The sequence below is a fragment of the Mytilus galloprovincialis genome, chromosome 12, assembly GCF_965363235.1.
Source record: "Mytilus galloprovincialis chromosome 12, xbMytGall1.hap1.1, whole genome shotgun sequence".
In the NCBI taxonomy this organism is placed as follows: domain Eukaryota; kingdom Metazoa; phylum Mollusca; class Bivalvia; order Mytilida; family Mytilidae; genus Mytilus; species Mytilus galloprovincialis.
The window spans coordinates 25,930,692-25,949,021 of NC_134849.1; the positions used below are offsets into that span (position 1 = coordinate 25,930,692).

Below are 18,330 nucleotides of genomic sequence, written 5' to 3' on the forward strand. Positions count from 1 at the left end.
TACTTTTCCATATACATTAGAGGAATGTGAAATAGGAAATGGTAGCAACTGCTTTTAATGAAAAATTCTCTTTAGGAATATGATCTATTAACAAAATTGTATTCTAAATGAAACGAATGCTGGTGGTTGGTATGATCTGTGTCCACTGTGTCATTGCTCAATATACTGTTTATATTATTCCTGTTATCCCAGTCAAGTATGTAACGTTACTGATAACAAGTTTTATGTATTTATCATTGTTTGTCTCTATGCTTTATTTTACTGTTATCTTGATAGACCATTTGTTGATAAATTGAATAATGTTGTATGTTCCATATAACTGATTGAAGAATGTTTCCTTGTTCTTGTTCTATTTTGCAGTAAATAGTACTACAAATTCTGAAATTAGAAAAAAAAAACATTTGAATTAAGGCATAGTATATGAAATTATCTAAATAATAAAAAAATGATTGATGTACCAAATATACTACAATCAATTCAAGAATGAGGTCATTCATGTTTTAACTTACGCACATTTGCAGTTTGCCAGTTCAAATTGAGCTTTCTCGCAGAATTATTCACTTTTAATATTTCCGTTTGTATAATATCAAATCTTAATAGGACCATCTGCACCTTTGTTGTGTCTTCTTTATCAAAATTTTAGGGATGATGAATAAATCGTTTGGTACTGCTTTTTTTCACTCTACATATCAATCTGAATTATTGATGCAAATACAAACTGAATCCGATGTACCTTTATAGAATTCATATCCTCATAATGAAAATGTGCATATCTATAACAGTAATTGCTTTTACAGTGTTTCAACAACTAATAAAAATACGTGACCTGTAAATACATGTCTTTTCAATGCAATTTTGAAATGAATGGACATTTTTTTCAAGTTGTACCTAATTTTATCTTTTGGTCGTATCATATACTTCTTAAAAGTTTTTGGAACCACGATGCACTTTTTGTGCAAGTGTGTGGTGCCAGTTTGTGGTGTTTATTAAAGGAAAAGGTACACATGCATGTCCTAGAATTTATATAAGTATTTAAGTGTTGGTCGGAGTTGTGTCTAACAAACACTGCCTATGATATGGTGTAACCTCATATACTAACGTACCTTCAATGTCTATTTTTCCATCGTTGTTAGTGTCAGTTAGATTAAAGAATTCATCACATTCCTCCTCCGTCAATTGATCACCAATATTTTTAAGAGCTCGTTTTAGTTGTGTGTGATCCAGAAATCCCGTTCCGTCTGTGTCAAACCGTTTAAATGCTTTTCTTATTTCCTGTTCCTGGTAATCAAGAACGTCATAATATTGCGTCATCATTGTTTCGAATTCATCATACCCAATGTATCCGTTTTCTGAAGAAGAAAGAATATCATTCTAGTATATCAGATCTACAGATAATACTATTATTAACCGAAGGAGATCGTCAAGTGTGTTTGGTGTGTTTATGCCTATGCCAAACAAGAGTAGCTATTAAAAAGCAAATTATTCAAGAATATGTGTCCCAAACAATTTGATTGGTCACACTTATGCCGGCGTTACATATTGGCGTATAGACCAATGCGCAGCAGACGTCCAGAGAAAATGGTAAGTCCGTATACGGTAGGTGCACGCAAGAGGAACTTTGATTGACAATTTGAGTGCGTCCATAATTACTAGCGTACTTGCAGCGTACAAAGATTTTGACAAAGCCCGGCGTACATCGGTGCAACAAGCTGATGTGTGACGCCGGTATAAGGTAATATTATTTCTTATTATTCGTAACTTACATATAATATATATTATAATCAACACAATTTATTACGTCAAAACGCTACTAACATTATAACGGCCTTAAATGAAAAATAGTCAATTTTAGTTTAAAAAATTATTATTTCGGATACTGAAATTGTTTTTGATGGTCTAGCTGAGGTGTGGCACATACATGTATGTATCAATTTGGATTAAAACCTCGGAAACACGATATCATATCTCTTCTTCTCGGGATATAAAAATAATGAATATCTATTCGTAATTGAAGTTTTTTATTCACTATAGTCATACATAGGTTTCATCTTGATCAAATTTTTTATCTAGTATATTCAATTGGTATAAGTGAATGAAAAAGATGCAGCTATAAACTGTATATAAATAAAAATTTGCACCTATATGTTGACCATTCCTGAGCGCAAAAGGTCATTTCTAATTTTGGTTGGATAGGTTCGTGTTGTTCCTTCTCCTGTTTTCTGTGTAGTTGTGGCGGGCAGTTATTTGTCCATATATTTGTCTATATATTGTTTATTTATTGTTTTGTATTGATTTTTGTTACAGCACGTCGGTTGTTCTTCAGCTTTTGGTTTTGATTGCCACTGTCATATATCTTTTCTTCTTTAATTTATTCATGTAAATCATGCTGATTATTCGGTTTGGGTTTTGCTCACTGTTGAAGGCCGTACGATGACCTGTGGTTGTTAATTCATTTGATCTCTTGTGGAGAGTTTTATCATTAGCAATCATACCACATCTTTTATAAAGAATATATATAAAAGATAAATATCAATTACTATTTTCATCTATATCTGCGATCCATTTTTCTGCCTCTTGCAAAGTAGGGTTCATGCCTAATACCCTTGAACCACGAACTATTTCACTGGCATTGACTTGGTTATCTCCATTCTGGTCAAGGACATTCCATGCTTTTCTTATTTCTATAATTGAAACATGAAACATATTTAGTGATTATTATTATATACAAAATCCACTCTATCTTGATTTTTTTCTTTTATAGTAGGGTTAAAATATCAAGGACAGCACTAAGTTAAGGACTCTCCTTGTCATTATATAACCTCAATTTTGCAGACAACTTCTCTTTAAGCAAACCAAAAAACAGAAATAAGCTAAGCAACCACTGTTTCAATTTTAAGCTACGCATCATAAATTAATTCTGTCATATCGGAGGCTGTGAAATTAAACCAAACTTATCCAAAAGCTTTTGATAACTATCAATCAAAGTAGGCATATGCATCGATGCATAAATCATGCATGGGTATACCTTGTAGATTTTAGGGAACGGCTTCTTTGTCGACATAACTTTTTTTGGTTTTATTAGGTCCAATTTATTGATTGTTTGTTGTTTACTAAACGTCCATTGGAAAATATTTCAAGCATGTTCAGGTTATTAGGCCTAGAAATAAAATGCTAACAAAAATGAATCAGAATTCTTTATTTCATTTTTCTGAATATCCAAGTTATTAAAGAGTTATAATCTTCCAAATCGGGAAAAAATATGCGATAGAGTGGCAAAAGTGTAGACCGCCATAAATCAGTTGGAGCTAACATACGAAGTGCGTTAACAGATTATACCATTTACCTCAGAGCCTTGTTGCATAGATTTTTTTTTCTATGTCTTTTGTATTTTTATTTGTGCGTGTGTTTTTTGTTGTTTGTGTTGTTTTTTTTTTGTTTTTTTTTTTTTGGGGGGGGGGGAGGTTAGACATAGCGTTGTCAATATAAAGAAGAAGATGTGGTAGGATTGCAAATGAGACAACTCTCCACAAGAGACCAAAATGACATACAAATTAACAACTATAGGTCACCGTACTGCCTTCAACAATGAGCAAAGCCCATACCGCGTAGTCAGCTGTAAAAGGCCCCGAATTATTCAGAAGTTTGTTTTCGATTCATGAGTTTGAATGTCCCTCTGGTACAAACAAATCTTTCGCTTCTCTTTTAACACACAAATCTAATGAACGTGATTATCATTGGTTACTTTCAAATGTACTTATACATCATGTACTATCAAACAAACACGCTATACCTTTTCTGTATTTCTCTGAATTTGAATCTTTTGTATTTTCTCCTTCCATCTTAGAACTGCATCAGAAATCACGGGTTCACTAGAACATCTTTAGAAAAGAGATATTCTTTTAGTACAAAAAAAAAGAAAAATTATGAACTGAATACATAATATTTGATAAGAAGTTGTGGTTACGTTGCCAGTGAGACAACTCTGCATGCACCAATTGACGTAGATCTCGAAACTGAGGATATTCACTGTATGACCTTCAACAATGATTAAAACTCATACATGATGATGCACATCAAAATACAAAAAAGCCATAAATGACAGATATAAAACAATTGATACAAGAAAAAAATAACAGCCTGATTCATTTACAGATCCTTAAACGGAAAACAAACATGATGCACAGCAACACACATACGACAACCAAACGTATTGACCTAGGCTATGCATATACAGGATGTGGTGGGCATAAACATATTTGCGATACAAAAGCCTTTCTAACCTCTGATGATAATGTAACTTGCAGCGTACATGTAACAGCATAAGCCCAAACTATAAAATTCATAAAACTTACATCCTCAGATCGACACAAAGCACAACACAACTTAAACAAAAACAGTAAAGTACAGATCTGAGAGTACTCGTATAAATTTACAATGTAATAAAAGCTACAGGAAAAAAATCATGTATCTAACACTATAATATCAATCAGTTCACACTCTCTTTCGAAAAACCTGATATAAAGTTTAAAGTTAGCACGTTATCGTGGTAATCACTTTGTAAATTTTAATAAGTAATGCAAAAATGTTTGACGGTGGATAGTTCTAAGTTGTCTCGTTGGCAATTATACCACATCTCCTTATTTTTATATTTCTTCAAATTCCAAATACCCTAAGTTACCTGATATTCAAGAAATATGATAAATAATACAGAATATGGATAGTGTGGAGTCATATTAGATATTTAACATAAATAAAAAAAAAAACAGCTTCGTGGACCTACAGTTTTAGACTTAATTTTTATTTTTAAGCCCACTGAAATTGATAAACATAATTTATGTATAATATTACAAAATGTAATGACGTCACGTGTCGCATGAACAACCTTGTTGCTATATATACATGTACAATGTATGAGACGTCTCATCTGTAAAAATACACGATTCGAATTATACATAAATCCAACGAAGACGAATTTATACGAAATATATAGAAAAGAGATATAAAATCATAGTATACATATCATTGATTACATAAACAACTGATTATTACATTGTACTACTTACTTAATTACATTGTACTACTTACTTAATTACAGATAGTTGTTGGTAATTGTCACACCCCAGTTCGTGGAATTACATAAACTCTAAATTGGCGTCATATAGACTGGCAAAGTATTTCAAAATATTGGTTGATTGGAATTAAAAATACTTAATTTATTGAACATATAATACACAAATTTTATTAGAATAATAATTCTCTTAACGTTAAGCTCATGAAATACAGTTAAGCTAGCTCTATCTACTGACCAAAGATTATATTTTTTAACTTTAAGATTTTAATTGTTTGATATTCAACTATTATTGTTTGAAAGCTTGAAATAAATAAACTGGAAGTTTGGGGTCACTAATTATAAGGATCAAGTGTTTATAAGTCATACACATTATAAAACCCGTTAACCTATAATAGTAACGAAAAAACTTAAAAGTACACTCATAACAAACACTAGAACACACCCGCGAAATCGCGGGGAAATAGAGCGTATGTAAACTGTAAAAAAAAATATACTGACTGGAGAATTTCAGGAGAGATATCAAAAGTCAAAGGTACTTAGTGACTGGGCACATTTTTTGCCCTCCCCCTATTTTCCAAATACCGATTTTTATACCTTCTGTTTTTCTGTACTCTATGAACATGCATATATACTTTAATTACTATACAGAGAATTTCAGGAGAGGTATCAAAAGTCAAAGGTATTTAGGGACGGGGCCCATTTTTTGCCCTCCCCCTATTTTCCAAATACCGATTTTTACACCTTCTGTTTTTCTGTACTCTATGAACATGCATATATACTTTAATTACTATACAGAGAATTTCAGGAGAGGTATCAAAAGTCAAAGGTATTTAGGGACTGGGCCCATTTTTTTGCCCTCCCCCTATTTTCCAAATACCGATTTTTACACCTTCTGTTTTTCTGTACTCTATGAACATGCATATATACTTTAATTACTATACAGAGAATTTCAGGAGAGGTTTCAAAAGTCAAAGGTACTTACATATATATATATATACATCAGTGAACGCCATGAATAATAAAAAGCCCCCTCCCCCCCCCCCCAAGATAACCATTGGAATTTATAGTAAATCATAACAAATACAGTTATTCATAGTAAATGTATGTATACAGAAATATATCCGCAGTGACCGCCGTTGAAAGTAAACCATAGGCGGATCCCAGGGGGGGCGTTGAATAAATTTTGTTGATTATATGGGGAATCACTGGAGCATGAGAGGAACGCCCCCCTTTTAGGTCAGTCAGTGCACCCTCCCTTATGAAAAGTTCTGGATCCGCCACTGTAAACTAATTGATAATAAATAGCCAATACTATTCATTTTCGTTTTCCTCCCAAAATAACCCAAACTGAAACACGTTAAGCAAGTATGATGAATGCTAACTCAAAATGATAGCAGATAGCAAATCTATATACTTTATTCATAGTCTTTGTATGTTCAAGGTACAGAAAAGGAATTTATAGTAAATTATAACAAATACAGTTATTCATAGTAAATGTATACATGTAAGTATGTACAGAAATATATCCGTTGATTATAAACCATAGGCGGATCCCAGGGGGGGGGGCTGGAGGCCCTTCCCCCCATTTCGTTGAAAAAATTTGTTGATTATATATATTGGGAATCACTGAAGCATGAGAGGAACGCCCCCCTTTTTTGGTCAGTCAGTGCCCCCTCCCTTATGAGAAGTTCTGGATCCGCCACTGTAAACTAATTGATAGTAAATAGCAAATATTATTCATTTCGTTTTCCTCCCAAAATAACCCAAACTGAAACACGTTAAGCAAGGATGATACATGCTAGAACTCAAAATGACAGCAGAAAGCAAATTTATATACTTTATTCATAATCTTTGTATGTTCAAAGTACAGAAAAACACAAACCGGAAGTCTAATCTGACTTAAAGTTTTGTCCAATGAGGGGAAAATATCCGGACGCATTCTTTTTCGTTTTTATCCCAAAATAACCCCAACTGAATGATCATAAGAATGGATGACAAATGCGACTATACATGTTACCTATAGGACACAGAGGCATGATGATTAATTTATTGTGGAAGGAGGAGAAGCGACACCCAAAATGAGGTCTTCTCGTTTAATAGTATAGATCCGGACGCATTCTTTTTCGTTTTTATCCCAAAATAACCCCAACTGAATGATCATAAGAATGGATGACAAATGCGACTATACATGTTACCTATAGGACACAGAGGCATGATGATTAATTTATTGTGGAAGGAGGAGAAGCGACACCCAAAATGAGGTCTTCTCGTTTAATAGTATAGATGACAAACATCTTCGACATATGATATTCCTAATTCCTAAGGTGGTACCCAACACCTTAACTAATTTTAATTTGGCTCGTTTAATTTTCATAAAATTTTGACAAAATGTTTACTTTGACCCTTTGACACAAACATAAAAATTTCAAAGAATTTGAATCAACAACTTTATCAGAAAAAAATTCATTGGTTATATAGCAATTTGACAAACACTATTTCTGATCATTGAGAAGCTTAATATTTCACGAACATTTCAATGTGATTAAAACGTTTAGCTGATTTTTACAGTTATCTCCCTGTAGTGTTAGGTACCACCCTAATTATTGATGACATGGGTGGGTAAAATCTTCTTGGAAGTCACGAAAACATAGTGTATTAAAGTGCCAGATCCAGAAATTTTCATAAGGGAGTCAGAGCTCACTGATTGCCTAAAAGGGGGCTCGCTTCAGTTATGCTTCATTGATTCACCATTTTATCAACAAAATTTCCTAATAATGAAGAGGGGACACTTGCCTTCCCCTTTAAATCCGCCTTTGTACTAGTCCGAGAAGTGTTCTTGTCACCACCGGCCCTAATTAATACGAATCTTGTTCTAAAATTTAAAACGAAAAGATTAATTAAAGAACAATGATTGTATGGAATAGTTAACTTTATACAAATAGGAGGAAAGTGGGGGGGGGGGGGGGGGGGATCGATTTCGCACGCAGAATTGTAAAAGACTACATGTAATAATACATAATGTATGTTAAAGTTTTAAAATAATCTCTGTTAGTAAAAAATAAATTGTTAATTACTTCCCCAAAGCCATTCGGATTCGCACTTCAAATATATTACTTTTGGAATTCGTATTAACCATGTCAACGCGGGAAATAATTTAACTCTCTAGACTTATGCTAACAATCTATATGATTATCAAAGAAATTACGAACTACACATGTATTTTGTATACATACATGTAGGTCATGTACTAAATTTTATATATAAATATGGAAACAGAAGACAAGTTTGAGTTTAATTGCCTGCTACAGTGAAAAGAAATGTCTTAATTAACATGATTAAGGATATTTAAAGAGTACACACTCATACATTGTAAACAGTATATAATACGATACATGTGATTGAAATGGTAAGTACTAATAATCGATATTGTCAAGATCTAGAATTTCAGACCTGTATGCAGCCTCCAGATTCACTATAAAACAGACGCCTTCTTATCTTCATAAAAATAGCCATAGCAGAGGTCTGTAGTTCTGTGAAACTAGTGAAGATGTGTCACAGGCGAAAGACATATTTCTAAAATTATCATCTATAAACAAATATATATTTATAGGTTATACACGTTGTTGGGCCTTTAATTTGACCTTTAAATTTCATTGATTAGTTTATTTAAGGATTTGTATATCAACTATACAAACCCTTGGTCTATTACACATATACTATTGTGAAAATTGATAAAATTCGTGTGGACTTGAGATATTAAAACATGTTTCTTTCACATATTATTAACTACAGTCAGCGCTACATCATATCTATTTACAACCAATTTCTTGGAGTGTGTAGCTAAAGGTAATATCTTTGGTTAGCCTGATCGGTAGTTGAACCGTGCAGTTATTATTAAGTTACATGTATGTAAACTACCCTCCTCTATAGAAAAGACTAGTCCTACAGATAATCAATCTATCCGTCTGTAGGACAAGGCTACTTCTAAAGGAGGGTAGTATACCTTACCTAATAATAACTTCACGGTGTCGAAGACGTCAGGGAAGAAAAATTCAGGAAACTCGAAGAACGAGAAATAAAATCGTAATTTGAAGTCATGCAGGTCATGTTAATAGACATGAAAACCCTGTGGTCACCTTTTATCATCCGCTAATTTCATCAGATTTGAAAAAAAATAATATTCGTAGTATTTTGATGGACCTTATTACATGCCATACATAAACAATATCAGGGCTGACTTTGAATTAGACCCTATTGACTTTTCTATCAATTGCGGGACAAGCACGAAAAGTAAACAGTACCGACACGAAACACGGAAAATTAATAAGGAGAAGCACAAAGCTCGCACATTGAATTAAAACACGGAAACACGTGAAATAAAAAGGCAGAAAACGTTGCACGAAAATAGCCCTTTCTCTAAGTTTAACTAATAATTGTTCATACAATGCGAACTGCTATCTCTGTGATACCCATGGCTGCTACAATGAATATTTTCGTTGACGTCTTCGATACCTTCTTATGCTTTATTTAATTGTAAGTGTTGGTAAATGTTGGTCAATGCTGTGAATTTGGTCTACATGTTGTATTGATAAGATATGCCCCTTAAATTAAAACAGGCAATTCATTATAGCAAGGGCCAATCTGAACACCTCTTAATATTTTTGTACCTATTTATAAATGCACTTATATGCAAATTCACGGACATAAAATTATGCCACTATGAATGTCAAAACAAGTTTCGTCGAAAGTCAGAATACGTTTTTGTTACACCACATGTGCGTTTTATACGTTACAGAGCGCTAAAATTTCATTCTGCATAAAATATTCTTGAATTCCACCAAGCGTATACCTTTGCATTTCGAAGTACTTCAAACTTATATATGTAACGTGAGTCTAACGATTGCTTAGAGTTCCTCTTGCGTGTCCTTCCGTGCACTTAACGTATAAATGTGTACGTCTGATGCACGTCGGTATACACGCTAATGTGTGTTGAAACCTTTATGCAAGAATCAATAAGAATAATGTGATGTTCGATCTTGTAAAACCACTGCTGACTGTCTCATGATCAATTGACCGATTAATATGATTATGATTTGTTTTTATTGTGTTGTTTAGTTTCTGTCAAATCAATTGTGTTCATGTATTACATGTATGCCATAGAATTTTAAATGCACGGCAGGGGCTTATGGGTAGGGTTAGTATCTATTATGTTCCTAAGATTTTATCCAGGTGAATGTTCACCTACCCAGACAAGGCAACATTTGCAATTTTACATGCAATACGTCTATACATTAACCACATATGTAGCTCTAAAAGGGGGAGGGTCCCCTTAGTCTCCCCTAAATCGGGCACTCGAATTACTGAACCAAAGCAATCAAGTATCATGAATTCATAAAAAAAATGGTTCAAAAGCAAATAAATGAATTTACCGCATCAACTTTAACACATTCTTTAGGTTTTAGTACATGTTGATGATGATTTGAAATATAAATTGAATGAATTTATTGCAGGCGGCTGCAGTGGAGAAAACAGAGCTCTTATACAAGTTTCTATTGATCGGAGATATTTGCACAGGGAAAACCAGCATCAAATCACGTTACGTTTATAACATATACTCTGAACAATACAAAGCTACTGTATCCTTATATTAACATACATGTCGGCCGTTTTGTGCTCTGATGTCAGTGAACTACTGCAGTGGCGGATCCAGGGGGGGGGGGGGGGGTTCCGGGGGTGCGCACCCCCCCTTTATTTTTGCCGATCAATGCATTTGTATCGGGACATATGTTTTGCACCCCCCTGCACCCCCCTTTGCCCTGGGTTAGCACCCCCCCTTTCGAAAATTCCTGCATCCGCCCCTGTACTGCCAAATATGTGAGAAGACAAAGTAGAGATCCATAAATACCAAACTCCTAGGCAATTTGAAAACGAGACCCAGATGTTAGTGTCAAACGAATGGAAAACAACTGTCACATATACCAAACTTTTTGATTAAGGAAGCTGGTTTGTCATGTTTTAGATCTTTTTTTCAGATTTTCGGAATCCTCTGGTTTTATCCATTTGAATGCCTTGAAAAAAATTTGCCCGGTGACCCTCATTTTTCTTTTTGTAAATCTTTTACATGTATAATGATAAGCCATCTGTTAAAGTCTTATAAAATTTTAAATACTTTTTAACAGTTTTTGAGAACTTCAACTTGTCAATGATAAAGCTACATTGTATGAAAGTCAAGAGAGAATATTTTCCCGCCAAAATGTCAATGGCTTATATCTCGAAAACAAGCACGGTGACCTAAATTATATATTTTTTGTGCTCTTTGGATTCCTTTATTAATCCCCTATCTATACAAACGAGTGTTTTGAAAAGTTAATTACTTTGAAACTGAGAAGCGAACTCCCTTAAAGAAGATCCGGCACAAAGATAATACTGCCCAAATTTAAAATGTGGTACGTTAAAAGTAAAAACACAAAAATACTGAACTCCGAGGAAAATTCAAAAAGGAAAATCAAAAATCAAAAGGCAAAATCAAAAGTCCAAACACATCAAACGAATGAATAACAACTGTCATATTCCTGACTTGGTACAGGCATTTTACAACGTTACCCATTTTTGTAAAAAACATGAATATTGCCGTAATTTGAGCAAGAATGAAAACGTCTAAAAAATTGGAATACACATTTTTTTAAGACGTTTTTTAATGATAAATATCTATTAGTTTTGCCTTTGATTTGATCGTTCTTAACTGAGAGGAAATTTTCTAAATTTGATCTTTATCGTGAAATTTTTGAAATAAAACCGCAATGAAAATTTCTCACTTTACATTATTGCCATTCGGATATTATGATAGACATACACATGTATGTATTTAAGAGTAAATCTCCTTCATGCACCTGCACTAGGAGTGTTTAAACCACAGCAGTACGTCTGATTAATACTGAATGTATATGAAACATTGCTTTCCCTAACTGTCAAAAATAGATAGGTGTTGATTTTGCATTAAAGGTAATAGATTGGGATGATGATACAGTGGTAAAGTTACAATTATGGGAGATTGCAGGTATGTGATTGATATATATTAGTATAGTCTGCTTTTGGGTATGATAGCATTTCCTTTTTTAAGTGCGTATGATATCCACCAGATTACGATACTACTATCTATAGATATAAGCATAGTTTTAAATTTTTAGGAAGGTTTGAGTAAAATTTATCAAAGATTTAATTATAGAGGGGCGAACAGGGTAAAGAGAGACAGGGAGAGCGGGGCGTGAGAAAAGAGAGAAGGGGCAGGAGAAAGGAGAAAAGGGACAAAAAAGGAGACAAAAATGTATATTAAAATCTTTAAAATTCAACAGGAAAACAATTATTTAATAGATTAGTTAATCGAAAGATTCAAGAACATGCTTATAAAACGTAAAATAACCAAAAAAAACGACTCAAAGGAAATCAAAATAAACGAAAAGTGCGTAATCAAACAGCAAAATCAAAGAAATGGATAGCAACTGTTATATTCCAAATAGGTACAGACATTTTCTTATATGGAAAATGGTAAATTAGACCTGGTTTTATGGCTAGCCAAACCTCTCACTTGTCTGAAAGTCGCAGAAAATTCCCCAAAATGGCATAATAACGAAAAAATTTCCCGAACGTCGTCACTAATTCATTACGATCTCTTATATATGGAGAAAGATTAAAAATTAACAATTTACAGGATTTTATTGTAAGCCTGTGCACGTATTTAAATACACATGTCACCATCCTTGTTTTTTTTTTTTTTTTAGATAAATTGCTTCAAAGTAGACCGATATGCATAGAATTTGGCAGAAAAGGGATAACATTACTTAATATAGAGTAACGGTTTTTTTTTACTGAGAGGTATTGAAAAACTATTTAACGGGATCTGAATGGTGTTTGTTAGTTTGTTTTCAATTGCCCTGTCTGGTTTCGCAAATGTCTAATAATTCTACTGATTTAGTTTTATTTCGAACTAACAGGGTGCACATTCAGCTTCAAAAATTTGATCGAGTGAACTGATTTTCAAACACAATTTCGGAATTGATTGATTTAAGTTTGTAAAATGTCCTGTGGGAAATATTTCAGGCATGTTTAGGACGATACAATACAAATTGAAATTATTGTGACTAAAAGACACAGTTTTTACATCCCAAAAATGACAGGCTTTTGTTAACTTTTTTTCTCATTCCAATGGTGCTGTCCTGTGTAAACTGCGCATATACGATTACTGTATTGGCAATATATTTTCTGTACAGTCTAATAATATTCAAAACTGGTTACACTTGGAACATATAGGAAAAATTGGGCGCCAAAATAACAATGTTCAAGGATAATTTTATTCTTCTTCTTTGTTAATTCCATTCCTAAAATCTTTTTCTGCCTAATTTTCAACGACTTCTTGTACTATGTATTTTCGATAAATTAAATCCCGTATCATTTTCCAAAATAATTCAATTTTTCTATTTTGCAAGCAGCATTTCTCGGCAACCATTTTAAAACTAATTGGTTTCTCAAAGAAATTGCACTAATAGTGTCACAAAACTTCCCCGTATTTTCACACAGTATCCTGCGTTTATACTTTAAAAAAACATCGATAAATGGCGTGCATCAGACTTACAAATTCAATGCAAACAGACAGCTTAACAGTCAGTGAAAAAGTAATAGAGGTTCTTCGAGCAGAAGAAACAACACCTCTATCTTGTGAAAGGACTAGACGGGGACGGCCATACAAAAATACTTGACATTTGAACAATTTTTTTTTAAAATTAGCATCATTTACACTAGTCTTTCATGTTTTCTGGCGGGAGACAAGAGAAAGGGGAAGGAAAAAGGAGAAGAGAGGCGGGAGAAAGGAGAGAAGGGGTAGGAGAAAGGAGAAAGGTACCCCCTGTCCGCACCTCATTAAAACCACTGATTTTTACCCTCATTGAATTCGAAATGGTGTAATATACATGTACATGTACCTTTGTATATATAAAAAAGAAGATGTGATACGATTGCCAATGAGACAACTCTCCACCAAAATGACACAGACATTAACAATTATATAGGTCAGCGTACGGCCTTCAACAATTAGCAAAGCCCGTACCTAATAGTCAGCTATACATGTAAAAGTCCCGAAAATGATAATGTAAAACAATTCAAACGAGAAAACTAACGGCCTTATTTATGTACAAAAATGAACGAAAAACAAATATGTAACATATATTAAACAAACGACAACCAATGAATTACAGGGATCTGACTTGGGGCAGGCACATGCATATAGAATGTGGCGGGGTATTCTTTTTGTTAAATATATATATATATGTATGATGAAATGAATCATGATCCTATATGATATATAAAAATTGTTGAATTAGATTGTTGACAAATAATAAATACATTGTGTATGAAAATAATAATATAACATCTACACACGCTTAAAAAACACAGTGTCTCATGTCTATCTCTAGATTCACCTTCCGTGACAAGGTAACACTACGACTATAGAAGTTATATTTTTATATAGCGGATGTGGTCGAGTGGTCTAGAGCGCTGGACATGAGGCTAAGCGATTGGTGCTGTAGTGTATCAAAGGAGTTCGAATCCCGCTTAGGGAAGGACAAAAATTTGTCAGTACAAAATCTAACTCTAACACTGTTTGGTGTAATTTTCAGACTTATATATATATATTTAAATATTTGCATTAACCTTGTATCTATATCACTCTTAGATCCAGTGGACATGTATATTGTATGGTTTGTCACATGTTTAGACTTGTTTGTAAAATATACTTATTTCTAGTGACTGTATAATGAAATGAATCATGATCCTATATGATATATAAAAATTGTTGAGTTAGATTGCTGACAAATAATAAATACATTGTGTATGAAAATAATAATATAACATCTACACACGCTTAAAAAACACGTGTCGCATGTCTATCTCTAGATTCACCTTCCGTGACAAGGTAACACTACGACTATTGAAGTTATATTTTTTATATAGCGGATGTGGTCGAGTGGTCTAGAGCGCTGGACATGAGGCTAAGCGATTGGTGCTGTAGTGTATCAAAGGTGTGAGTTCGAATCCCGCTGAGGGACGGACAAAAATTTGTCAGTATAAAAACCTAACTCTAACACTGTTTGGTGTAATTTTCAGACTTATATATATATATATATATATATATATATATATATATATATATATATATATATATATATACAATACATGTACAATACAATACAATATTAATATTGTCGATCAAGGACGCCCTAATAAAGAGCAGTATAATTATAAACAATTTATTACAATGATTATTATTAATTCTTAATTAATATACATATACGGTTTGAAAAAGTTTTGTAAACATGTATAATTAAGGTAGTCTATAATCATTAACATATCAATGGTAGGTCATACAACACAGACAAAGCCATACCATACATAAACACTTAACTTTTACTTTTGTTTACATTTGTGTATACTTGTTAGTAAAGAATAAATGGGTTTTAACATCTGATGTTGTATGCAATAAAAATTGATCAACAGGATCAGATAATTACGGAAACAGGGAAAAATGGGTACTAAACAGAACTTAGGTTTTTGTTCCAATGTTTATTATTTTTATTTTTATCTTAAACAAATTTTTATGGAAACCATGCAATTGTTTGCACCTGTCCTAAGTAAGGAATCTGATGTTCAGTAGTTGTCGTTTGTTTATTAGGACATTAGGACAGTGCCACTGGTTTTTAAGTTTTTCGTTTTTATGCCCATTTATGGGAATTATGTTTTCTGGACTGTGCGTCCGTTCGTCCGTCTGTCCCGCTTCAGGTTAAAGTTTTTGGTCGAGGTAGTTTATTTTTTTATTAAAGTGAAGTCCTATCAACTTGAAACTTAGTACACATGTTTCCTATGATATGATCTTTCTTATGTTAATGCCAAATTAATGAGAGTTTTTACCCCATTTTTACTGAACATAGAAAATGATAGTGCGGATGAGGCATCCGTGTTCTAGGGACACACTTGTTTTTATATAGATAAGACCGCTGGTTTTCCCATTTGAATGGTTTTACACTGTCTAGTAATTTTGGGACCCTTTATAGCTTACTGTTTGGTGTGATCCAAAGTTCCGTGCTGTAGACCGTACCATGAACTTTAATGGTTTACTTTTATAAATTGTTTCTTGGATGGAGAGTTGTCTCGTTCGCGCACATACCACATCTTCCTATATCTATGGAAAATGAATAGGCTGAAGCTATAAATTCATAAGGCAAAGAAGAAAACACGCAAAAAAAAAAAACCCGAAAAGATGAATGATCCCTAACACTATATAGAAAACTTTAGACTGAGCAACAGGAACCACACCGAAAATTAAAACCGTGGTTGAATCCATGTGTCATTGAAGAGTAAGCAATGAGTTCCTATTCTACGTGTGGCTTCCTTTCAGTTGCTCATGCAAGCATCAATCATCTATGAAATTGGCAATACTGCAAACTCTGTCAAGGATTTTGTCACAGAACAAATAAAATATTGACATTTTTGTTGTCTCTATTTGTAGGTCAAGAACGATTCGGTAACATGACTCGTGTTTACTATAACGGAGCTAGTGGCTGTTTTATAGTTTACGATGTTACAAAACCATCAACTTTTGATGCTGTCATTAAATGGAAAGCAGATTTAGACAGTAAAGTAACACTACCAGATTCAACGCCTGTACCATGTGTTTTACTGGCAAATAAAGTAAGTATATAATGTCACCTGAAAATATAAGATGTGTTATTAGGTGCAGATCCAGGATTTGAAAAAAGGGGGGACTGTGAAGCCAAACTTGAAGGCACACTAGTAAATAGTATGCATGCATCATATACATGCAGATTCATAAAGGAGTGGGGTTAATCTAGATCTGGGTTCACGATAACACTCCACCAGCTTTCAAATATTTAGTAAGATCATAGTAACTATATATATAGGTCAATATACAGCCTTCACAAACATATGTCCTTGTTATATTATCAGTGTAGGTCTGTCACGAGTTGGATATTTTCGATATTTTAATTCTTTGATTAGTTTTTTTTTATTATTATTATTTCATTGTCAATGGGTATTTTTAATAATGAAAAAAATAAAATACTTGTGACCGAACAACACTGATAATTTACTCAGGCCTCCAGCACTACACGCATTTGTGAATTATTGTGTTGCTTGGTCACTTGTTATATATTTTACTATATTTAAATTCTTCGATTAGCTATTCTTTAAGTATTGCGTCATCAAAGAGAATAAACACATTCCTATCATTAATTTTTACATCTAAATATGAACTGCAATTCCATAAAGTTTTTGATGTTACGGTCATATTGGTGTCCTGATTGTATGTAGAAAATGTTCAAGACTTAAGCTATACCTTGGATCGGACAAGACCCCTTTTTTTCTACTTGAAATCCGTATATCTCAAAACTAGAATAGAATCATGCAACCACGGTGGAAATATATTTTAATTTTTTTTTAAACTACCATCAATATAAATGGTACCTTTGTTCTTCAGCAAGCTAATTGTGCTTTTCTATGAATCGGGCATCTGATACAAACATGTATGCTTCCATTTAAGAATTATTTTTATACTGCAACTACCTGTGTATATTTCCTAAATATGGTAACGTAGTTATATTTTGTATAATGTTAATTTCATCACATCTTCGCTAGTCAAGGGTTACGATCCACTCCCGCTGTCTTCACCCTTGGAAGATTAAACCAACATTTGTAAAAATCAATGTTGCGCCATCTATCGGAAGATTTAAGTCGCACCCATTCTGAATTCATTATTCTTGACCAATGGTAGCATTTCAACTCTTCAATTTGGAGGTAAAAACATACCTTACTTAGCGTCTAGATTCTACACCCTTGGTAAAGGTGGAAACGAAAATATACGTCAACATTCATGCATTTGTGTATGAAACATACACAGGAACTTCTAATAGTTGATTAAAAACATTCTTGTTGTCACTAAATATAGTCGAAGTTTAGTGATGTAAAGACTTGTTGCACAATAAACACATGGCAATTGTTTAAAATAAAAAAAAAACACTTTCTACATCTACACGTGATCATGTTACAGGCGCTTTTTGATTAGATGCAGCGAGTTTCTACTGCAGCCAATAAAAATTTGTACCTTGTTTATCTCAATCCGTCAAGAGTGAAGAGAGCGGAAGTGGATCATAACCCTGATTTCATCATGGAACACTTTCTTCACAATCAGGGGT

General features: G+C 33.4%; 2 protein-coding genes across 3 annotated transcripts in view; one reads left to right on the forward strand and one right to left on the reverse strand.

The window, feature by feature from the left end:
• The window catches only part of LOC143055044 (uncharacterized), a 43,427-nt gene that overhangs the window by 13,678 nt on the left and 11,419 nt on the right, over positions 1 to 18,330 (forward strand). Inside the window, exons 1-4 of one of the 2 annotated variants that reach the window (XM_076228186.1) lie at positions 8,406 to 8,477; positions 10,582 to 10,707; positions 12,050 to 12,128; positions 16,629 to 16,810. In XM_076228186.1, the coding sequence (XP_076084301.1) occupies positions 8,475 to 8,477; positions 10,582 to 10,707; positions 12,050 to 12,128; positions 16,629 to 16,810 (390 nt within the window). In that variant the 5' untranslated portion in view covers positions 8,406 to 8,474. Of the gene's footprint in view, positions 1 to 8,405; positions 8,478 to 10,581; positions 10,708 to 12,049; positions 12,129 to 16,628; positions 16,811 to 18,330 lie in introns of those variants that run through there. The other variant, XM_076228185.1, reaches the window with a different exon arrangement.
• On the reverse strand, positions 40 to 5,190 carry LOC143054709 (neo-calmodulin-like). The gene is made up of 5 exons (XM_076227725.1): positions 5,086 to 5,190; positions 3,791 to 3,878; positions 2,538 to 2,681; positions 1,104 to 1,349; positions 40 to 378 (listed from the first exon to the last, which is right to left on the reverse strand). Exons 2-5 carry the CDS (start codon positions 3,837 to 3,839, stop codon positions 350 to 352), a joined length of 468 nt encoding a protein of 155 aa, XP_076083840.1. The 5' UTR covers positions 3,840 to 3,878; positions 5,086 to 5,190; the 3' UTR covers positions 40 to 349.